Source organism: Saimiri boliviensis, chromosome 18 (assembly GCF_048565385.1).
Source record: "Saimiri boliviensis isolate mSaiBol1 chromosome 18, mSaiBol1.pri, whole genome shotgun sequence".
NCBI lineage: Eukaryota > Metazoa > Chordata > Mammalia > Primates > Cebidae > Saimiri > Saimiri boliviensis.
In genome coordinates, this window is record NC_133466.1 from 15,937,889 (window position 1) to 15,956,756 (window position 18,868).

The 18,868-nt window shown below is 40.4% G+C and overlaps 1 protein-coding gene across 3 annotated transcripts in view; it reads right to left on the minus strand.

The window, feature by feature from the left end:
* MAP3K7CL (MAP3K7 C-terminal like) overlaps positions 1–18,868 on the minus strand; it is a 77,093-nt gene that overhangs the window by 25,739 nt on the left and 32,486 nt on the right. For 2 of the 3 annotated variants that reach the window (XM_010338341.3, XM_074389393.1), the window contains 2 exons: positions 14,190–14,318; positions 11,743–11,851 (listed from right to left, as the gene is read on the minus strand). In XM_010338341.3, coding sequence (XP_010336643.1) covers positions 11,743–11,812 — 70 coding nt within the window. In that variant the 5' untranslated portion in view covers positions 11,813–11,851; positions 14,190–14,318. The remainder of the gene's footprint in view (positions 1–11,742; positions 11,852–14,189; positions 14,319–18,868) is intronic. The other variant, XM_074389395.1, reaches the window with a different exon arrangement.

Here is an 18,868-nt window from a genome sequence, read left to right on the forward strand (position 1 = left end):
ACCAGCCTGGCCAACATGGTGAAACCCCATCTTTACTAAAAATACAAAAATTAGCTGGGTGTGGTGGTGCGTGCCTATAGTCACAGCTACTCAGGAGGCTGAGGCAGGAGAATCGCTTGAACCTAGGAGACTGCAGTGAGAACTGGAAGTTGCAGTGATCAAGCCCCTGCACTCCAGCCTGGGTGACAGAGCTAGACTCTGTCTCAAAAAAAGAATTCCCTAAAATATTGGGAATTATGTCTTAAGAGCACTCAGGTTTTTATTTAGCTAGTGAAGATGATTCAAAAACAGCCACCGAATAGCATAAGTATCCCTTTATGATAAAGAGAACGTTTTAACACCAAAATCATAAGGCAATCACAGGGTAAAGGAGTAGCCATTATATTAGATAAGTTTAACTTTACAGACAAAAACAAAAACACCTCACTGTCGTACCCTTCTTTCTTTCTTTATATCAGAGGGGTGAAAACTTCATCAAAGCCAGAACAGTGTTTTAAGCCAGAACCACTGTTAGCCAGAACCACTGTTCTAAGCAACATCTTCACTGGGTTTTAGAATCAATCATCTCCCCCTCTTATTGTGCTCATCATCATAGACATTAACTGGGGTGTAGGTTTAGAAGCCCTAAATCCTAGTTTAAAAGTGTTTAGAAGTCCTCAGGAGAGGGAAAAGCCACACCCAGAGGACATTCCCAAGCCCACTCCACTCCCCAAGCAGAACACCAAGAGGGAGCCTTGCCCAGGATCCACTACATTTGTCTACATTTCCTGCAGTTACAGCTGGCTTCTTGGGCATTCAACGTATGTGATCACACAGAGTGCCTCTTCCAGATGGGCCCCACGCTTAATTTAATGCTCTGCTATAATGTCTTGAATTTCTTTTCTTGAAACAGAGTTTCACTCTTGTTGCCCAGGCTTGAGTGCAATGGTGTAATCTCGGCTCACTACAATTTCTGCCTCCTGGGTTCAAGTGATTCTCCTGCCTCAGCATCCCAAGTAGCTGGGATTACAGGTGTGCACCACCACGCCCAGCTAATTTTGTATTTTTAGTAGAGACAGGGTTTCTCTATGTTGGTCAGGCGGCTCTTGAACTCCTGACCTTAGGTGATCCGCCCCACTCAGCCTCCCAAAGTGCTGAGATTACAGGTATGAGCCACCACGCCCAGCCCTTGAATTTTTAAATAATTTTAGAATAAGGAACCCTGCATTTTCATTTTGCACCATACCCTGCAAATTGTGTAACTGATTCTATCTGTAGTATGACCTCTGAGTGCTGGTGTCCTGTAAATTGTCCTGCAGGTCAGCAGGGACAAACTGACACTTATAAGGCAAGTGAATCTGGGCAGTGGCTTCAGTGCTGAGGCTGATACAAAAACTTTCCTGGCAACTGTTAGCCTATGAAGAACACAGCGGATCAGTACAACGTTCAGTAGGACGCAGACTTGCATTTGAGTATCAGGTTGGCCACTTTTTAATTGGTGAATGTGAAAAACTGGCATAATCTTCCTGAGACTCAGTTTTCTCCTCTGCCAAATGAGAAGGGTATTAGCTGCCTCAGACACTTGCTACTTTTTTTTTCTTTTTTTTTTTTTGAGACGGAGTTTTGCTCTTGTTACCCAGGCTGGAGTGCAATGGTGCGATCTTGGCTCACCGCAACCTCCGCCTCCTGGGTTCAGGCAATTCTCCTGCCTCAGCCTCCTGAGTAGCTGGGATTACAGGCACATGCCACCATGCCCAGCTAATTTTTTGTATTTTTAGTAGAGACAGGGTTTCACCATGTTGACCAGGATGGTCTCGATCTCTTGACCTCGTGATCCACCCGCCTCGGCCTCCCAAAGTGCTGGGATTACAGGCTTGAGCCACCGCGCCTGGCGACACTTGCTATTGATCAAGGAATGTATATGTAAATCACTAGCCTAAACCCCAGCACCTAGGAAATAACCAGTAATAATAATGAATGTTTAATATAATTAAGTTTACTTTTCATTCCTTTTCACCATAAACCCGACCAAATGGGCAATGTGGAGACAAGGTAACTGTGTGTGTATGTGTATCAGTAGTGGCAGGAGGTGGAGACTTATTCTTCATCATCTGAAGAATACAAAGGCAACACACAGGGTTAAGGCCACTGACTAATTACTGAGTTCTCCCTCTGCTACTTAAGGGAGATTTCGCTGATGCAGCCATAACCTCAGGTCTTGCGGATTTAGTCTCTTCATTTAAATCTGAATTTAAGAATCTTCTGTCTAGGCGCAGTGGCTCACACCTGTAATTCCAGCACTTAGAGGCTGAGGTGAGAGGATTGCTTTAATTCAGTTTGAGGCCAGCCTGGATAACATGGCAAAACCTGGTCTCTACAAAAAAATACAAAAAAATTAGCCAGGCATGGTGGTGCACACCTGAAGTCCCAGCTACTTGCAAGGATGAGGCAGAAGGATTGCTTGAGAATGGGAGGTCAAGGATGTAGTGAGCAGAGGTCACGTCAAGCCTGAGTGACAGTAATACCTTGTTTCAAAAACAATTTACTTCCAAACACTTTTCATACAAAAGATTGTGAAAAAACAAAATTAACTTATGCATGAAAGATTTTAAGTACTTCTATTTTAAATCTAAATTGAAATTAACATTTTATTTTTAGGAATAAAATATGTGATAAAAGGTGGCCAATGCACATTCCTAATATATCAAAAAAATTAATTTCTAGATACCTAAGTCCTTGTTGTAATATCACATAGTTTTAAGACACAGCAAACGCTTTTTAAAACTTTGCTTCCTGCTTATTAAACATTAGAGATGTGAATTCTTTAATAGACATTGAATTTTCAGGGCCCATAACAAGTATATTTATAGAGATGGATGTGAATATTAATACAGATATGGAAAAAGGTGGAGATTTGGTATGACACCACAGATTTTCAATTTTTTATAAATTAATAAACATGATGTTATCTTAAGCAGTATCTAAAATTGTCAGGCTAACAAGATCATGTCTCAATAGATTGGTTTTGCTCTGCAAAAAGAGACTTCATTTAGTTAAGGACAATTTTTTTTTTTTTTAAGAGTCTCACTCTGTTGCCCAGGCTGGAGTGCAGTAGTATGATTTCGGCTCACTGCAAACTCTGCCTCCCAGTTTCAAGCAATTCTCCTGCCTCAGCCCCCCGAGTAGCTGGGACTACAGGTGCCTGCCACCACACCTGGCTAAATTTTTTGTATTTTTAGTAGAGATAGGGCTACACCAAATTAGCCAGGATGGTCTTGATGTCCTGACTTCATGATCTATTTGCCTCGGCCTCCCAAAGTACTGGGATTACAGGCACAAGCCACTGTGCCTAGTCAAGGACAAATTTTATGTTTCTTGAAAAAACTAACCGATTCACTATTATTGTAGCTATCATTTTGTGAATGTCATCAATTTATCCTGTTAGAATATTTTGACTGACTTAGGTTATAACATACTCACTGTCCAAAAAGCACTTGCCTGAAAAAGAGCTTATTAGAGCCAGGTACAGTGGCTTATGCCTATAATCTCAGCACTTTGGGAGGCCGATGTGAGTGGATTGCTTGAACCCAGGAGTCCGAGCCCAGCCTGAGCAACGTAGTGAGATGCTGTCTCAACAAAAGGTAAACAAGGCTGGGCACGGTGGCTCACGTCTGTAATCCCAGCGCTTTAGGGGGCCAAAGTGGGTGGATCATGAGATCGAGAGATCGAAACCAACCTGGCCGACATGGTGAAACTCCATCTCTACTAAAAATACAAAAATTAGCTGGGCGTGGTGGTTCACACCTGTAGTCCTAGCTACTCGGGAGGCTGAGGCAGGAGAATCACTTGAACCCAGGAAGTGGCATATGCGGTGAGCCAAGATCGTGCCATTGCACTCCAACCTGGTGACAGAGTGAGACTCTGTCTCAAAAAAATAAATAAAATAAAATAAACAAGAAGCTGGGCATAGTGGTACATGCCTTTAGTCCTAGCTACTCAGGAGGCTGAGGTGGGAGGACTGTTTGAGCCCAGGAGGTTGAGGCTGCAGTGAGCCAAGATTGTACTACTGCACTTCAGCCTGGGTGACAGAGTGAGACCCTGTCTAAAGAAATTTTTTTAAAAAAGACCCTATTGGAAGTATATTTATTCTTCAGCACACCATCAAATAAAATTTACCCCTTTTTTTCTTATTTCCTACCACAACATACCAAAAGTAACCTTCCTCCATCAACCCCATGGCCCTTGGGAAGATATTTGTTATCAGGAAGCTTTGAGCTTTCACTTATAACATGGACTCTGCCTCCAAATGGGTAATGAAGTGACAACAGTCCTGAGGACCTGGTTTTGAAACCCTCCTTCTGTTTATTAATTGCATGATTGGAAGCAATCTCACCTCACTAGGCAAAGATTTATTTCCACTTCTGTGAAAATGAGTGGAATAACACCTTCCTGTGGGATGGCAATCAATATTAAATTGATGAGAAGATGGGAGTAAAAGCACTACTAGGCCAAGCAAGGTGGCTCATGCCTGTAATCCCAGCACTTTGGGAGGCTGGCGGATCATGAGGTCAGGAGTTCAAGACCAGCCTGACCCACATGGTGAAACCCTGTCTCTACTAAAAATACAAAAATTAGCCAGGTGTGGCGGCATGGGCCTGTAATCTCAGCTGCTTGGGAGGATGAGGCACAGAACTGCTTAATCCCAGGAGGAGGAGGTTGCAGTGAGTCGAGATCACACCACTGCACTCCATCCTAGGCAACAGAACACGACTCTGTCTCAAAAAATTAAAACAAAACAAAAAACAAAGCACTACTCCTAAGTACTTAATAAACACCTCCTTTCTAGCCTTTCTTCACAACTTTAATACATTCCAACCAATAAATCCTATGGTATCTCAGACTCTTCATTTGACACCAGGATAATAAACCCCAAGTGGTTACAGATAGTGCCTGGCTGATTTTCTAAGTATTTGATAATTCAGTTTCTACTATAGTTCTCAACTCTGTGCTCCATCAGAAATGCAAATATAGGAGACACTCACCTTCCACTCTGCCCTTAAGGCACTTTTGACTGAATGTTGTCACTGCATGCCAAGGCAGCTTTAAATGTAAGCTCATGATGGGACAGAAGGTGACTCGAGAGAGTTCATAATGACTGTCTGAGCCTCGGTTTCTCACAAATGCCTTGTTCCTGGCGTCTAAAACCCCAGTGGGACTTTATCCCTTGACTTCCTACAGAGTTCCCTGTGAATATGCCCTCCCTCAAAAAAAGAAAAAGCCAGAGAAGGGGGCTGGGTGCAGTGGCTCAAGCCTGTAATCCCAGCACTTTGGGAGGCCGAGGCAGGCAGCTCACCTGAGGTCAGGAGTTTAAGATCAGACTGGTCAACATGGGGAAACCCCATCTCTACTACAAATACAAAAATTAGCCGGGCGTGGTGGTGCATGCCTATAATTCCAGCTACTTGGGAGGCTGAGGCAGGAGAATCGCTTGAACCCAGGAGGTGGAGGTTGCAGTGAGCTGAGATCTCACCACTGCACTCTAGCCTGGGTGACAGAGTGAGACTACATCTCAAAAAAGAAAAAAAGAAGAGAGGTAAAAAAGGTAAACTCTATATTCATTTACAGCTTAGTGTGAATGAGGCTTTGCAGAGTCATTCCAGAGAAAAGGGATTAAAAGTGTGGAGAGAATAGATTACTAGAAACCCTTCAGATCCTCAGGAGGATGGGGGGAATAATACTGAAGGCAGAAAAAGTTGAAGAAAGAGGACAGTGACAAAACACACTTTGTGGCTGGTCCAAGTGCAATGGTGTTTACAACTAATTGATTACAACCAGTTACAGATTCCTTTGTTCCTTCTCTATTCCAGTGTTTCACTTGACTAACCTTTAAAATAATAATAAATAAAAAGCCACTTTACCTGCACCACAATTTTGCTGAGAGCCAGTTTTACAAATGAACACAAAAAGACTTCACATAATACCCAATTTGTTGCATTAGATTAGAAGGTAGCTATTGCAACTACTCCATGTAATTATCCCTATAACACAAAACATCCTGATATTTGAGGAGAAAATAGTATTATTTAAAAGAGTCACCAATGGTATGGGTTCTGGATTAAAAAAAAAAACTTAAGTGTCATACAATTAATTAATGTCCAGATATGAAAATTTCTAATAGCTTGAACAAATTTTTTTGAAATAGGGTCTTGTTCTGTTACCCAGGCTGGAGTGCAGTGGCGTGATCATGGTTCATTGCAGCCTCAATACCTCAGACTCATTCAAGCTCCCCAGCAGCTGGGACTGCAAACATGCACCACCATGCCCAGCTAATTATTTTATTTTTTTATAGCAACAGGTCTCATTATGTTGCCCAGGCTGGTCTTGCTTGCCCTCAAGTGATCCTCCTGGCTCAGCTTCCCAAAGTGCTGGGGTTATAGGTATGAGCCACTGTGCCTGGCCTGAAAGAATTTTTAAAATCTTAAAAGCTACCAGCTTGAGCTGATACCAGTATTCGTGACTCTTTCTAAATAAAACAAAAAACTGTGCTAAAAAATGCAAAAGATAGAATTCCAAAGCCAAGGTCTAAATTTACAAGGAGTGTGCCAGATTTTAGCTTAGCTGAAGATGAAGAAAATTCTCAAATAATTAATATAAAATCCTAATGTCTGTCCAACTCTAAATTCCCTCTAACCAGAGAAGGGTCCGTGATTCTCGAATAACCCAAGAGATGGGGTTCATATTTTTCTTCTGTACTTTTTCTATTAAGAAAACTAATTCCATGAAGTTTCCAGTTTAGGAAGTTTTAACTCTTTGAAATTCCCAGTTTAGAAATAATACTGATTATATCATTAGCTTATTAAAGATAGGCATTATTGCCTCTAGGAATTACCATTAGCTAAGTATTACCTTACAAAGCACTCTGATGATAGGCTAGAAATAGTGATTGTATTTTAGAGGAATAACTATATATATGTGTGTGTGTGTATACACACACACACACACACACACACACACACACATTTGTGTTCTCCAAAACCTTGTTTCCTTTATTTAAGAACCCTTGGAGGTCCATCTTCTATTCAAGGTCTTATGGCTTATTCTGCTATCCCTGAACAATGACCAACTCCTCATCTCCTAGGGCCAGTCTGTCACCAAGTCCTTTCAACCGTTCTTTCAAAATAGACTCTGAATTCAGTCATCCCATTACATTATCTAATGCAGGCTCTCATCACTTCACACCATTATAAAAAGCCTCTTCTATTCTCTCATTTCTCCACATTCCAGACTGTTCTACCACATTTTGACCATTTTCATCATATTATTACCTTTTCTAAGGACTTTTGACTCTATTGCTTTTGATCAAGTCCGAACCCTTTTGCTGAACTTTGAAAACTGACTTGGCAACACGGGTCTACTGCTGTCTAAAGAGGTGCCCTATGTGAGCGTCCAAAACAATGGCTGGCTCAAGGAGGGCTCGGTAGACCACACGTTACTCTTCCACAGTTCAGACCTGTGCTGCAATTGATTAGTTTTAGTCTTTTCTGAAGAGACCATGTTCTTCCTGACTCTTAAGTTTTGTTCCTGCTTTGTGTTTAGAGTGAAAAGAGAAAACTGGTTACAAGGTATGTAACCCCCTTTTTTGTGTCTAGTACCCAGGAATGACACCTTTCGTGTACTGCCCCTCTATACTCTACCTGCCCTCAAGCCCACTTTGACTACCACCTCTTCCAAGAAGCTATTACTAATGGCTCTCGGTGACACAGACTTTTCTCCAAACATCTTTGCTTTATAAAACCCATAGGAGGTCATGCTGTTCTCTTCTGCACATCCCATCCACCTTTGGCAGAGTGCTGGAAACACTGAAACCAAATAAATTCAGCTAATTGATGAGAGGAGAAATAGGATATGAACAGTCTACTAACTGCATAACTATCCTAAATAACTGCAGGTCAGTTATGCTATAAAATCATATCAAGTAGACTGTGAGATGTAGGTGAGATACACAACTGCTTAGTGACTTACATTTCCCTTGATACTCCACAATCAATTATCATCATTTCAGGGATAAGTTGAATGCTTAATTTGTATCAAGCACTCTGCTAAATACTTTACCTATAAGGTGTCATTGCCTTCTTATCACAACCCTGTGAATTACTACTATATGCATCTGATAGGAAACAGAATTTCAGCAAGGTGGAATGATCATACAAATAGTGTTGGAGGTAGGTCTAGAAATCATGCCTCTCTGGCTCTAAAGCCTATGTCCTTAACCTCTACACTAAATCATCTCAGGAATATATAGTCCCGAAGTGACTGGATGAAATGAGCACTAGACTAGGCTTATTAGAAATGAACATGGCAGGCCAGACACAGTGGCCTGTAATCCCAGCACTTTGGGAGGCCGAAGCAGGCAGATCACCTGAGGTTAGTACTTCGAGACCTGCCTGGTCAACATGGTAAAACCCCATCTCTACTAAAAATAAAAAAATTGGCCAGGCGTGGTGGCATATGACTGTAATCCTAGCTACTCAGGATGTTGAGGCAGGAGAATAGCCTCAGGGAGGTGGAGGTTCCAGTGAGCCAATACAGCACAACTGCACTCCAGCCTGGGTGACAGAGAGAGACTCTGTTTCAAAAAAGAAAAAGAAAGAAAGAAAGAAAGAAAGAAATGACCATGTCAACATTCACAAGCAAAGATGTCTCCTTTTCTCATGGACTCTGCTTATTCATCAACAATAAATTCAACAACATAAAATTACTCCCAAAAAGACAACCTTAGTGCCTTCCTTTACTGTGAAAGTCTAGGGTGTTTTCTTTTGTTTCCCCCAAATGTGTGGTCCGCAGGCCACATGCACTGGAATTCAAAAGGCATGCACAGCTTGCTTGATGGCAAGTGTTTTCCTGTGTGACACTCCACATGTTCCTTACTCAAGAATTCAAAGGGAGTGTCCCAAATATCTGCAAAGCAGCTTTTTGTTCACTCATAGACACATGTATGTGCAAAAATACAGAGTCCTGAGCCCTGGCTATTCTTTGAAATCTTGCATTTGTGATATGCATAAAACACAGGAGGGACGTTTCTTTTTCTTCTTACAACAGTAATGGGTCTCCTGAATTAGAATATATAGGAGTGGGCCCTTAGAACACATGTTTTTGATGAGTGCTCTCAGGTGACTATTTTAATCAGGAAAGGCTGACAAACACTGAACCTCAGCTTCTGCCTAACGTTCTCTAGGTAGGTGCCCTTTCTAGAGATATGGGGACACACTGACCACAAGATTAAAATAATTACTTTTAGGATTTTTTTTTCATAAGCATCTTTTGATAGGGCTTGAAGGTAGGAATTATTTAAAATAAATTAGAATCCCTTTTTAAGGCTACTATTAAAAACCATGAATTTCGAAAGTAGGCATTCTAGAGTCATTCAAAAGAGAAGAGAAAGAGACTGGAACAAACCAATCTAAATTGATAGATGAAAAACATCTGTGAACTCCTAGTCAGGGACCAAGAAAGTTCAAAGAATGGTGAGAAATTAATTGGAAGTTGTACATCTTGTACTTCAAGAAAGAGGCTATTCATGTAAACCAAAAATGGAGATTCACCTCTCCATGGGTCTTTTCTGTACGTAAATTAAATTCTGTTAAACTGTTGACAGGGGAACAGTACATTTATTTGGACCAAAATTATAATGTGATAATATTGCTTGAGATAAATAAGCTTTCTGTACTGAAATTTCCTTTGTAAGGCTGTTGATTGTAACAGAGTTTGTTCTGCTCACATGTAGCATGAGCAAAAAAGAAAGGAAATTATACATTTTCTTTCCCTCTGGATTTTGGGTTTTCACGTGCGTGTCTTGAGAACTAGCCACTCAAGATGCCATGAAAAGCGTTATCTCCTGAAATCTTGCATTTACGAAATGCATAAAGACAGAAGGGGCCTTCGTTTTTCCTTTTAGAGAAACAGCGTTCTAAAATGGAGAAAGTCCAGACATCAAGCCCAGGGCCCTGATTTCAGAACATAACTCTGTTACTTACAAATGGTGTGGTCTCTGGGTGGCAATCTCTGTCTCTGTGCATAAAGAATACTAATGCGTACGTTGCATGGTTGTTTTAAGGATCAGAGATAATACAGGTCGATAATATGATAGAGAATTACAGTTAATGGCAGTTGCCATTTCTATATTGGGATGGATTGATTTGCCTATTGGGAAGATTTCTTCTCACCGCTGTCTTGCAGAGTGACCCTGAGTGAGGAGATAGTGCAACAGCAGGTCATAGGAAGAGGTTTGGAAAAATAGATTATGAAGAGTTGAGCCTTCACCTCTTCCTACTATGGAATACATCCTCCATTGGAGGCTACACAGTCTAGGAAACTCCAGGATAAATGTGTCACCTAGCATAGTAACCCAAAGCCTGCAATGGTTGTGTGATATCAGATTTCACAGAGCTCCTTACTTTGCATTATTTTGGAATTATCCTGTCCCTTTTCAATTTTTACTTTTTTAAAAAATAGAGATGATGTCTCCCTATGTTGCCCAGGTTGGTCTCAAAACTCCTGGCCTCAAGGGATCCTCCCGCCTTTGCCTCCCAAAGTGCTAGAATTACAGGCATGAGCCACCGCACCCAGCCAATCATTACTTTTAAAAGCAGTATCCCTACATGGGCATTGTAGGGACAGAGAGAGAGTCCTCAAAAGACCCAAGGTTTAAATGGTAATGTTGTTTAAGCATGTGATTTTAACAGATGATATTAAACTAAGAGCAATGGCAGACACCAGTGGAAGAGAGCCAAGCCTTCCTTTCCTCTGCTCTGTGACCTCCGGCCACACCAGGTCCCTTGTTCAAAAGTGGTGCAATTCAATATGTGTGTTAAGAGGTCATTGAGGGGAGCCATGACGAAGAGCTCTAAGTATGGCAGCTTCACCTTAGACCTTACTATTTCAAGAGGCTCCTCCTCACCTGTCCCATTCATCATTCCTGCTGAAGTCTGTTGATTTAGCCAGAAGGGTGGGAGTACCAGTGAGAAACCAGCATTTCAAACTTAGGCTTCAGCAAATATTGCTGGAACTGAAACAGTGATATTTTCATATTACCTAACCAACTGTCAGCTTCTAATAAATGTTTCGTCATGCAGTATTAACAATAACACACTTTGCTATTGTTAGACATTGTTATAGCTCAATGAATTTTATTCTAAAAGAAAGCTAGAGGCCGGGCGCAGTGGCTCAAGCCTGTAATCCCAGCACTTTGGGAGGCCGAGGCGGGTGGATCACGAGGTCGAGAGATCGAGACCATCCTGGTCAACAAGGTGAAACCCCGTCTCTACTAAAAATACAAAAAGTTAGCTGGGCATGGTGGCGCGTGCCTGTAATCCCAGCTACTTAGGAGGCTGAGGCAGGAGAATTGCCTGAGCCCAGGAGGCGGAGGTTGCGGTGAGCCGAGATGGCGCCATTGCACTCCAGCCTGGGTAACGAGAGCGAAACTCCGTCTCAAAAAAAAAAAAAAAAAAAAAAAAAAGAAAGCTAGAATGGAGAGGGAGGAGAAAAAATGAGTTAAAATGGCCCAAAGATTCAAGGTGGAGGAAAGCATCATTAGAGGCATTTCTGAAAGCCAACATCCAACAACGCATGATGAAATATCACATTTCTCATCATCAGCTCATGCAAACATGCAACTTTAAATTTTCCACAGAGATGTGGCATTAGAAAAGATGCTGGAAAGGTGGGGCATGAGGGAGACAGCTCTTCTTCCAGAGCAGACTATACCTGAGGCGTCATTGAGGCTAAAGGCGATGCGTACAGGCTTGTCGGCAGGTACCCTGGCTGTGCTGATCATGTGGGCACCTGAGCCTCCGCCTTCTCCTGGGTCTTCCAGCTGTGAAAGCAAGACAGAGCCAGTCACTTTACCCAGTGTCATCTCCCTGAATACTCAGAGGCCCTTGGAAATTAGAGGTAAAGTTATTAAGGTTAGTAAGCATTACCTGCTTATTCTAAAGATACTCCTAGTTTTGAGCTTTCTTTTTCTGTGTCAGAAGTAGTCACCTGCCTCATTTAAATCTTTTTTTCTTGGCTCAAGAAAAAATTGCTTTTGCAATATACATCTAGAATTAATGAAATATGGGAATATCTCACCTGCCTTACTTGCTCAGTATCCTTTCACGCTGACCAGTTCAATCCTGGCCCTTTAAGGTCATATAAAGTATTTTATTTTCAACTCAAGAGAATAAAAAGAGATATACTCTTAAAAAGGTATCAGATGGCTTGAGATTAGACTAGCATTTCATGCTCAAAAGCCTAAATTAAATCTGAATTATTAATCTGAGAGTGGTAAAGAATGAGTTTCATGGAATCATTCAAAGAATACCAAAAATTGCTGGATGTGGTGGCTCATGCCGGTAATCCCAGCACTCTGGGAGGCTGAGGCGGGCGGATCAACTGAAGTCAGGAGTTCGAGACCAGCATGGCCAACATGAGGAAACCCTGTCACTACTAAAAATACAAAAATTAGTGGGGCATGGTGACAGACACCTGTAATCCCAGCTACTTGGGAGGCTGAGCCAAGAGAATTGCTTGAACCCGGGAGGCAGAGGTTGCAGTGAACCGAGATCATGCCACTGCACTTCAGCCTGGATGATATAAAAAAATAAGTAAATAAAGAATACCAAAAATCACTTTAAAATATCTCAGTTATGAATATCATGTGCTTAAATATCTGATTAACTACCTGTAAATCTATCAAACATTTCTAAGGTTGCATATCTTAACAATCTATCCTAAAAGCAAAAGACAAAACTCAAAAACATCCTATAGATATTCTTCTCCATCTATTAAATCATCATTAATTAATTAATGGAAAAAAACATCCTGCAGATAAAATGGAATGGGCAAAACACATGAATATTTCTGTGTTATAATCAGAGAATTTAGCCCAAATATATTTTAACCAAGATATTTGATAATTTGATGTCTACAGGGAACTAGGAAAAGATAGATATAAATACATAATATCTTTGTTATTTACAAACATATATTTAACTTCTCTAATTTTAGTCCCTCCTCCCCTAAACCCTCTACTTTTCTTCTCATGTAGACAGTAAACCAAAAAACCTGAATGATATTTTAAGAGAAATGTCTCTAAAAATGGCAAAGTATAAATAATCTCTTTAGCCATCCTTAAAGAGACTCTGGGAAGTGCTTTAGCAGGACATTTTCTCACAGCATGGTTTCTGACTTTTTCCCATAACTTTTCTCTATCTAAAAATAGTGTCCAGAACACTGAATTTTGTTTTTAAAAGTATTTATAGAGCCAAAGCCAATGCATATATATACAGGCATATTTAGACATACATACATATGGAATCATCTTACCCAGCATATGAAAAAAAGATCAGGCTTATATTAAAACCCCACTACAGCTCTGGAGAAAAATCAGCAACTGTTTAACACTCAGTTAAAATCATAATTTGGCCCATTTATTTAGCACAACAAGTAGCAATGTACCAAAACTGTCCATATCATATAATTCTAAGTTAGAAAGAAATAGTAACCTGAAACATTTAATTTTAAAAAAGAATAATATAAAATATCTGTTATTTGATTCAGGATTTGTTTTATCTTAACTCAACCACTCTTTTGTCCAGTCTTATCTGCTTAGAATCAAGGATTTTATTAGTATCTGTTCCAAGGGAATGGCACGGATTGTCTCAAATTCAACAGAACATTAAAATTTCCTAAAAGTTTTAGCTAAAAAGAAAAGTTTTGCTGTTATGTACTGTACAATCACCAAGCCACTTTAGCATAACATCTAAGGATGGAAAGCTGCACTTCTCTTTTGCTAAATGTCCCAACACTTGCCCACACCAAGAAAGCAAGCACAAGAGGTAGAAATTTGCCTCACGGATCTTGTAAATAGTCCTCTGGTATGGTTTCCAGCTACAGGAAATTGAATTAATAAACACAGCTAATTAGAGTCCCTCCCCTCCACTCAATGGAGAACATCTGTCTGCCTGTGAAAGGATGGTGGCAAGACTGAGTGGACTTTGAGTTCCATACAACATTGACCACAAGAGCCCCTAGACCAACTTGCCTTTTCATCACACCGTCTGGGGAAACGAACCACAGGTTCCTTCTCTCGGCTACAAGCTGTAACAGAGCTTTGGTTAAGTTGCTGGTGATCCGAGCATTTAGTTCACTTTTCACACCTGTTGGCTTACCTCACTTAGTTGAGTGTCTGCACTTGTGTAACCCAGAGCCAGCCACTGCCTTGGCCAGTCGTTGCCTTTGTGGAGTAGAGACTCAGTGAGAGACCAGGCTGCACCTGCTGCATAGCAGCCACTGACAATCTGAGGAGTGAAGACAGCTGTCAGGGCAGCACGCTGCTACCTGCTCTGCCCCAGACCCCAGCGTCCCACGGGACCTCCCTTCCCTTCCCTTCCCTTCCGCTTCCCTCCACAACCCCTCTCTCCTTTCCTTGCCTCTCTAACAGCCAGGATGTTGTCATGTTTCTAGAAAAAGCAAGAGCAAAAGAAAACCCTCCTCCTGTCAGAGGCATTGATAAACAGCAAACTGTGTAGAGTCCAAATGTTTTAATTCATTAGTCCTGGCAAACCTAAAATACAAACAGACTTGCTTCACAAGACAGGAATGTCTTCAGCATGACCCAATCAGTGTCTGTGTCTATTCCAGCAAACTGGCAAAGATAGCATGACTCCAGTCAGCAAAAATGTCGGTCGCTCCAATCAGCTCAGCCAGACCCAGCCAACTTGGACAGGCCACAGGCCAACTCTCAGATGATAGTGCGATGATCCTGGTTAAGAATGTGAGGTTTGAGGTTGAGCCCGTGTTGGGCTTGATGACTTGATTCATTCTTCAAATGCAACCAACCACAAAAGGAATCAATGGTAAATAGAAATGGAGCATCAGGATTAGTCAACTTTCTTAAAAACTATAAACTTGGATGTCATTGGTACTTAAAAATAATTGGATTGAGATTTTGAGGTTAAATAAGTAAAATAAATATCAGAAGAAGGCAAAGATAAGCCACAGACTGGAAGAAAATCTTTGCAAAACACATATCAGATGAAGAACTGGCATCCAAAATATACAATGAACTCTTAAAACTCAACAGCAGAAAAACAAAGAATCCAATCAAAAAATGGGCTGGGCAAAAGATCTGAGCAGATATCTCACTATAGAAAATATACAGATGGCAAGTAAGCATATGAAAAGATGATCAACATATGTCATTAGGGAATTGCAAACTAAGACAACAATGAAATACCACTATACATGTATTAGAATAACCAAAATACAAAATACTGACAACATCAAATGTTGGTGAGGCTGTGGAGCAACAGGAACTTTCAGTCTGTGCTGGTGGGAATGAAAACATAGTACTTTAGGATATGGTTGGACAGTTTCTTATAAAAGCAAACATACCTTTGCCACATGACCCAGAAATCACACTCCTTGTTATTTCCACAAAAGCCCACACACAGATGTTTTTACCAGGTTTATCCATAATTGCCAAAACTCAGAAGCAACCAAATTGTCCTTCAACAGGTAAATAAATTGCAGTATATCCTGACAATGGAATCTCATTAAGGGATAAAAAGAAAAACTATCAAGCCACAAAAAGATATGGAAGTATCTTAAGTGCATATTATTAAATGAAAGAAGCTAATCATAAAGGCTACCTGCTGTACAATTCCAACAACATGACATTCTGGAAAAGGCAAAACTATAGATATACTGTAAAAATATCAGTGGTTGCCAGGGATTCAGGAAAAGAAAAAGAAAGGATGAATTGGTGAAGCTCAAAGGATTTTTAGGGCAGTGAAACTATTCTGTATGAGACTACAATGGTAGATACATGTCATTACACAATTGTCAAAACCCATAGAATGTATAACACAGAGTGAACCCTAATGTAAACTTTGAACTAATAATGAATAATAATGTATCAATATTGATTCATTAACTGTAGCAAAGATGTTAATTAGGAGTTGACAGGATGAGGAAATATATGGGAATTCTGTACATTTCACTCCATTTTTGTTCTGTAAATCTAAAACTGCTCAAAAAATATTAAATATATAAGGACTCAGCATAGATTTTCTTAATCTATTGAACAGCAGGCTAATTTGTTATGATATACACAATAATAAAGCTGTACAGATTCAGACAATTAAAACAGTCACATATAAGCTTACTCTTTTCAGGAATTAATATTACTGTTTTAATATTATTTTATGGTTATAATATAACTTACTAATGCATTGTAACTTATCAAAGTGAATTTCTTATTCATAATCTCAATTTAACCTTCCAGATGATCCTATACAATAGTTATGGTCAGTATTGCCATCTCGATTTGACAGATGAGTAAACTGAGGCACAGGCAATTCAAATAACAGGCTTTAGAATGAACGACTGTAATAGAATTAAGAACCCAGATAGGATCCAGGTTTTCTAATTATTAGTTTATGCTACTTCTAGTACCCCAGGATGCACCCTGTATCAAAGATGTAATTGAAAGTTTAAGTTAAGAGTGAGTCTGACTCTCAGCTTTTGTTGGGAGGAGACAAAAGTGTCACTTTCTTCAGTGGTCCAGCATCCAGGTTCCTCTGACGATAGCCATCTTTATCATGACACCCAAGTTCAAGCCCAAGAAAATCAAAGTCTGCATCTTATGTGTGCCAGTGGAAAAGCAGATACCACATCTGTGCTGTCTCTTAAACTGGCCCCCTGGGTCTGCCCTCAGAAAAGCTGGTAGTGACATTGACATTGCCACAGCAATCGGTGACTGGAAGTGGCTGAATTATAGTGAAATTGACAGTTCAGAATGGACAGAACTAGGATGAAGTAGCACCTTCCTTTTCTGCACTGACCAACAGGCTCTCAAGGAACCATACAGAGGTAGAACAAGACAGTTACATATTAAACACAATGGAAATATTGCCTTCTATGATACTGTCAGCAGCTCCTGAGCAACATAGCGTAGATCTCTATCCATATAACTCTCTGGAATCATTAAAGTAAACCTGGGGATTGACCCACTGTGTGGGCTGCAGCGTTGATAGCTACATCCTCATGACATCAAAAATGACATCAAGAGAGGTGTGGTGGATGCCCAGTTGGTAAAGGGCTACAAAGGAAAAGATTTCATTAAAAGATAAGTTGACAACAATGAGAAAGGAACAAACAGAATATGTCTAAATTGTCTAAATGTTCTCTTTCTGAATCTGATAACATAAATTCAAGGTTTTCACAGTCACAATTAATATTTACCAGCTCTTCTGTTCACATATGAGCAACGATGTATTTCTTGGCTCTTTATCCAAACACTTTCAAGAGAGTTAACAAATCTGAAATCCAAGTGAAATCCCTTCCCACAACTGAAACTCAAAATAACTACAAGGTATTTTAAGAATTTAATAGAATTATATAAATTCAATCCAGGAAGGACGTGTTTGTGCATCAAGATATACACAGATTAACAGTAAGTTTCTTGATGGTGGCAATAATGTATAATTTTTACTTTATTCTTTTCAGCAACAAATGTGTTTTACTGTTATTTGGAAAGCCATTTTCAATAATATTCAAGGAGCTTTTCCACTTAATTTTAAAACTCTTTTTCCCATGACACAGCCTCAGGAGGTCCTGACAACATGTGCCCAAGGTGGCTGGTCGGGACACAGCTGGTTTTACAGATTTTAGGGAGACATGAGACATCAATCAATACATATAACTAATACATTGGTTCAGTTTGGAAAGGTGGGACGGCTCTAGGTGAAGGTGGGGCAACTTAAAGTGAGGAGGGGGCTTCCAGGTCTTAGGTAGATAAGAGACAAACAGTTGCATTCTTTTGAGTTTCTGCCTCTCCAAATGAGGCAATCAGATACACATTTATCTCCATGAGCAGAGGGGTGACTTTGAATAGAATGGGAGGCAGGTTTGGCCTAAGCAGTTTCCAGCTTGACTTTTCCCTTTAGCGTAGTGCTTTTGTGGCCCCAAGATTTATTTTCTTCACAAAGCATAGGTTCAACAAAGTATGGACAAGCATGTAGAAATATGACTGGACAAAAAGGGTGTGATCTAACACTAATAGACCAAGTGGGGAAACCCAGCAAGTTACATCTGTCTAAATTCTCCTGGCTTCTCTGAGCATGCATTTCTTCCTTCAAGGTGTGAGGCAGGGCTCTCTTTGGAATGGGGGTTTTATGATCTACAGTCAAACAAGGTAGGTCAGATAATTTCATTATGGCCAGTTTTTACACAGAAAGGAGAAGAGAAAGTTAGGGTAATATTTTTAGGTGTTATAGCGAGCTTTGTCGGAAAAGGCTCCTGGTTTCTTCTTGCCTTGGGGAAGAGAGATTCTAGTTTCCAATGGCTAGCCTCATGGGAGAATGGGACTGAGAGACAAAAGGACGGGAGAAAGGCAGAGAAAAACTTTTGCATCTGAGGCCTTCATCCTGGGCATTGCTGTGAGCCTCCACGACATCAAGGTGCAGCATTAAAAATTCCCCAAACTGGAAACAAAAGATCAAGCTTCCAAGGAGGAAAAAAATAAGATCTCATAAAAACAATCAGTAACCAGAAATGCTTTCACATTTCTCAGTAACAATGCTGGAAACCAGTAGGAAATGAAACTAACCTTCAATATTCTAAAGGAAAAAAATGATTTCCAACCTAGAGTTCCATATCTGACCAAACTATCAATCAAGTTGTAGGATTAAAGGCCAGGCATGGTGGCTCATGCTGGTAATCCCCGCACTCTGGGAGGCCGAGGCAAGTGTATCAGTTAAGGTAAGAAGTTCAAGACCAGCCTGGCCAACATTATGAAACCCCATCTCTATTAAAAATACAAAAAAATTAGCCAGGCATGGTGGCA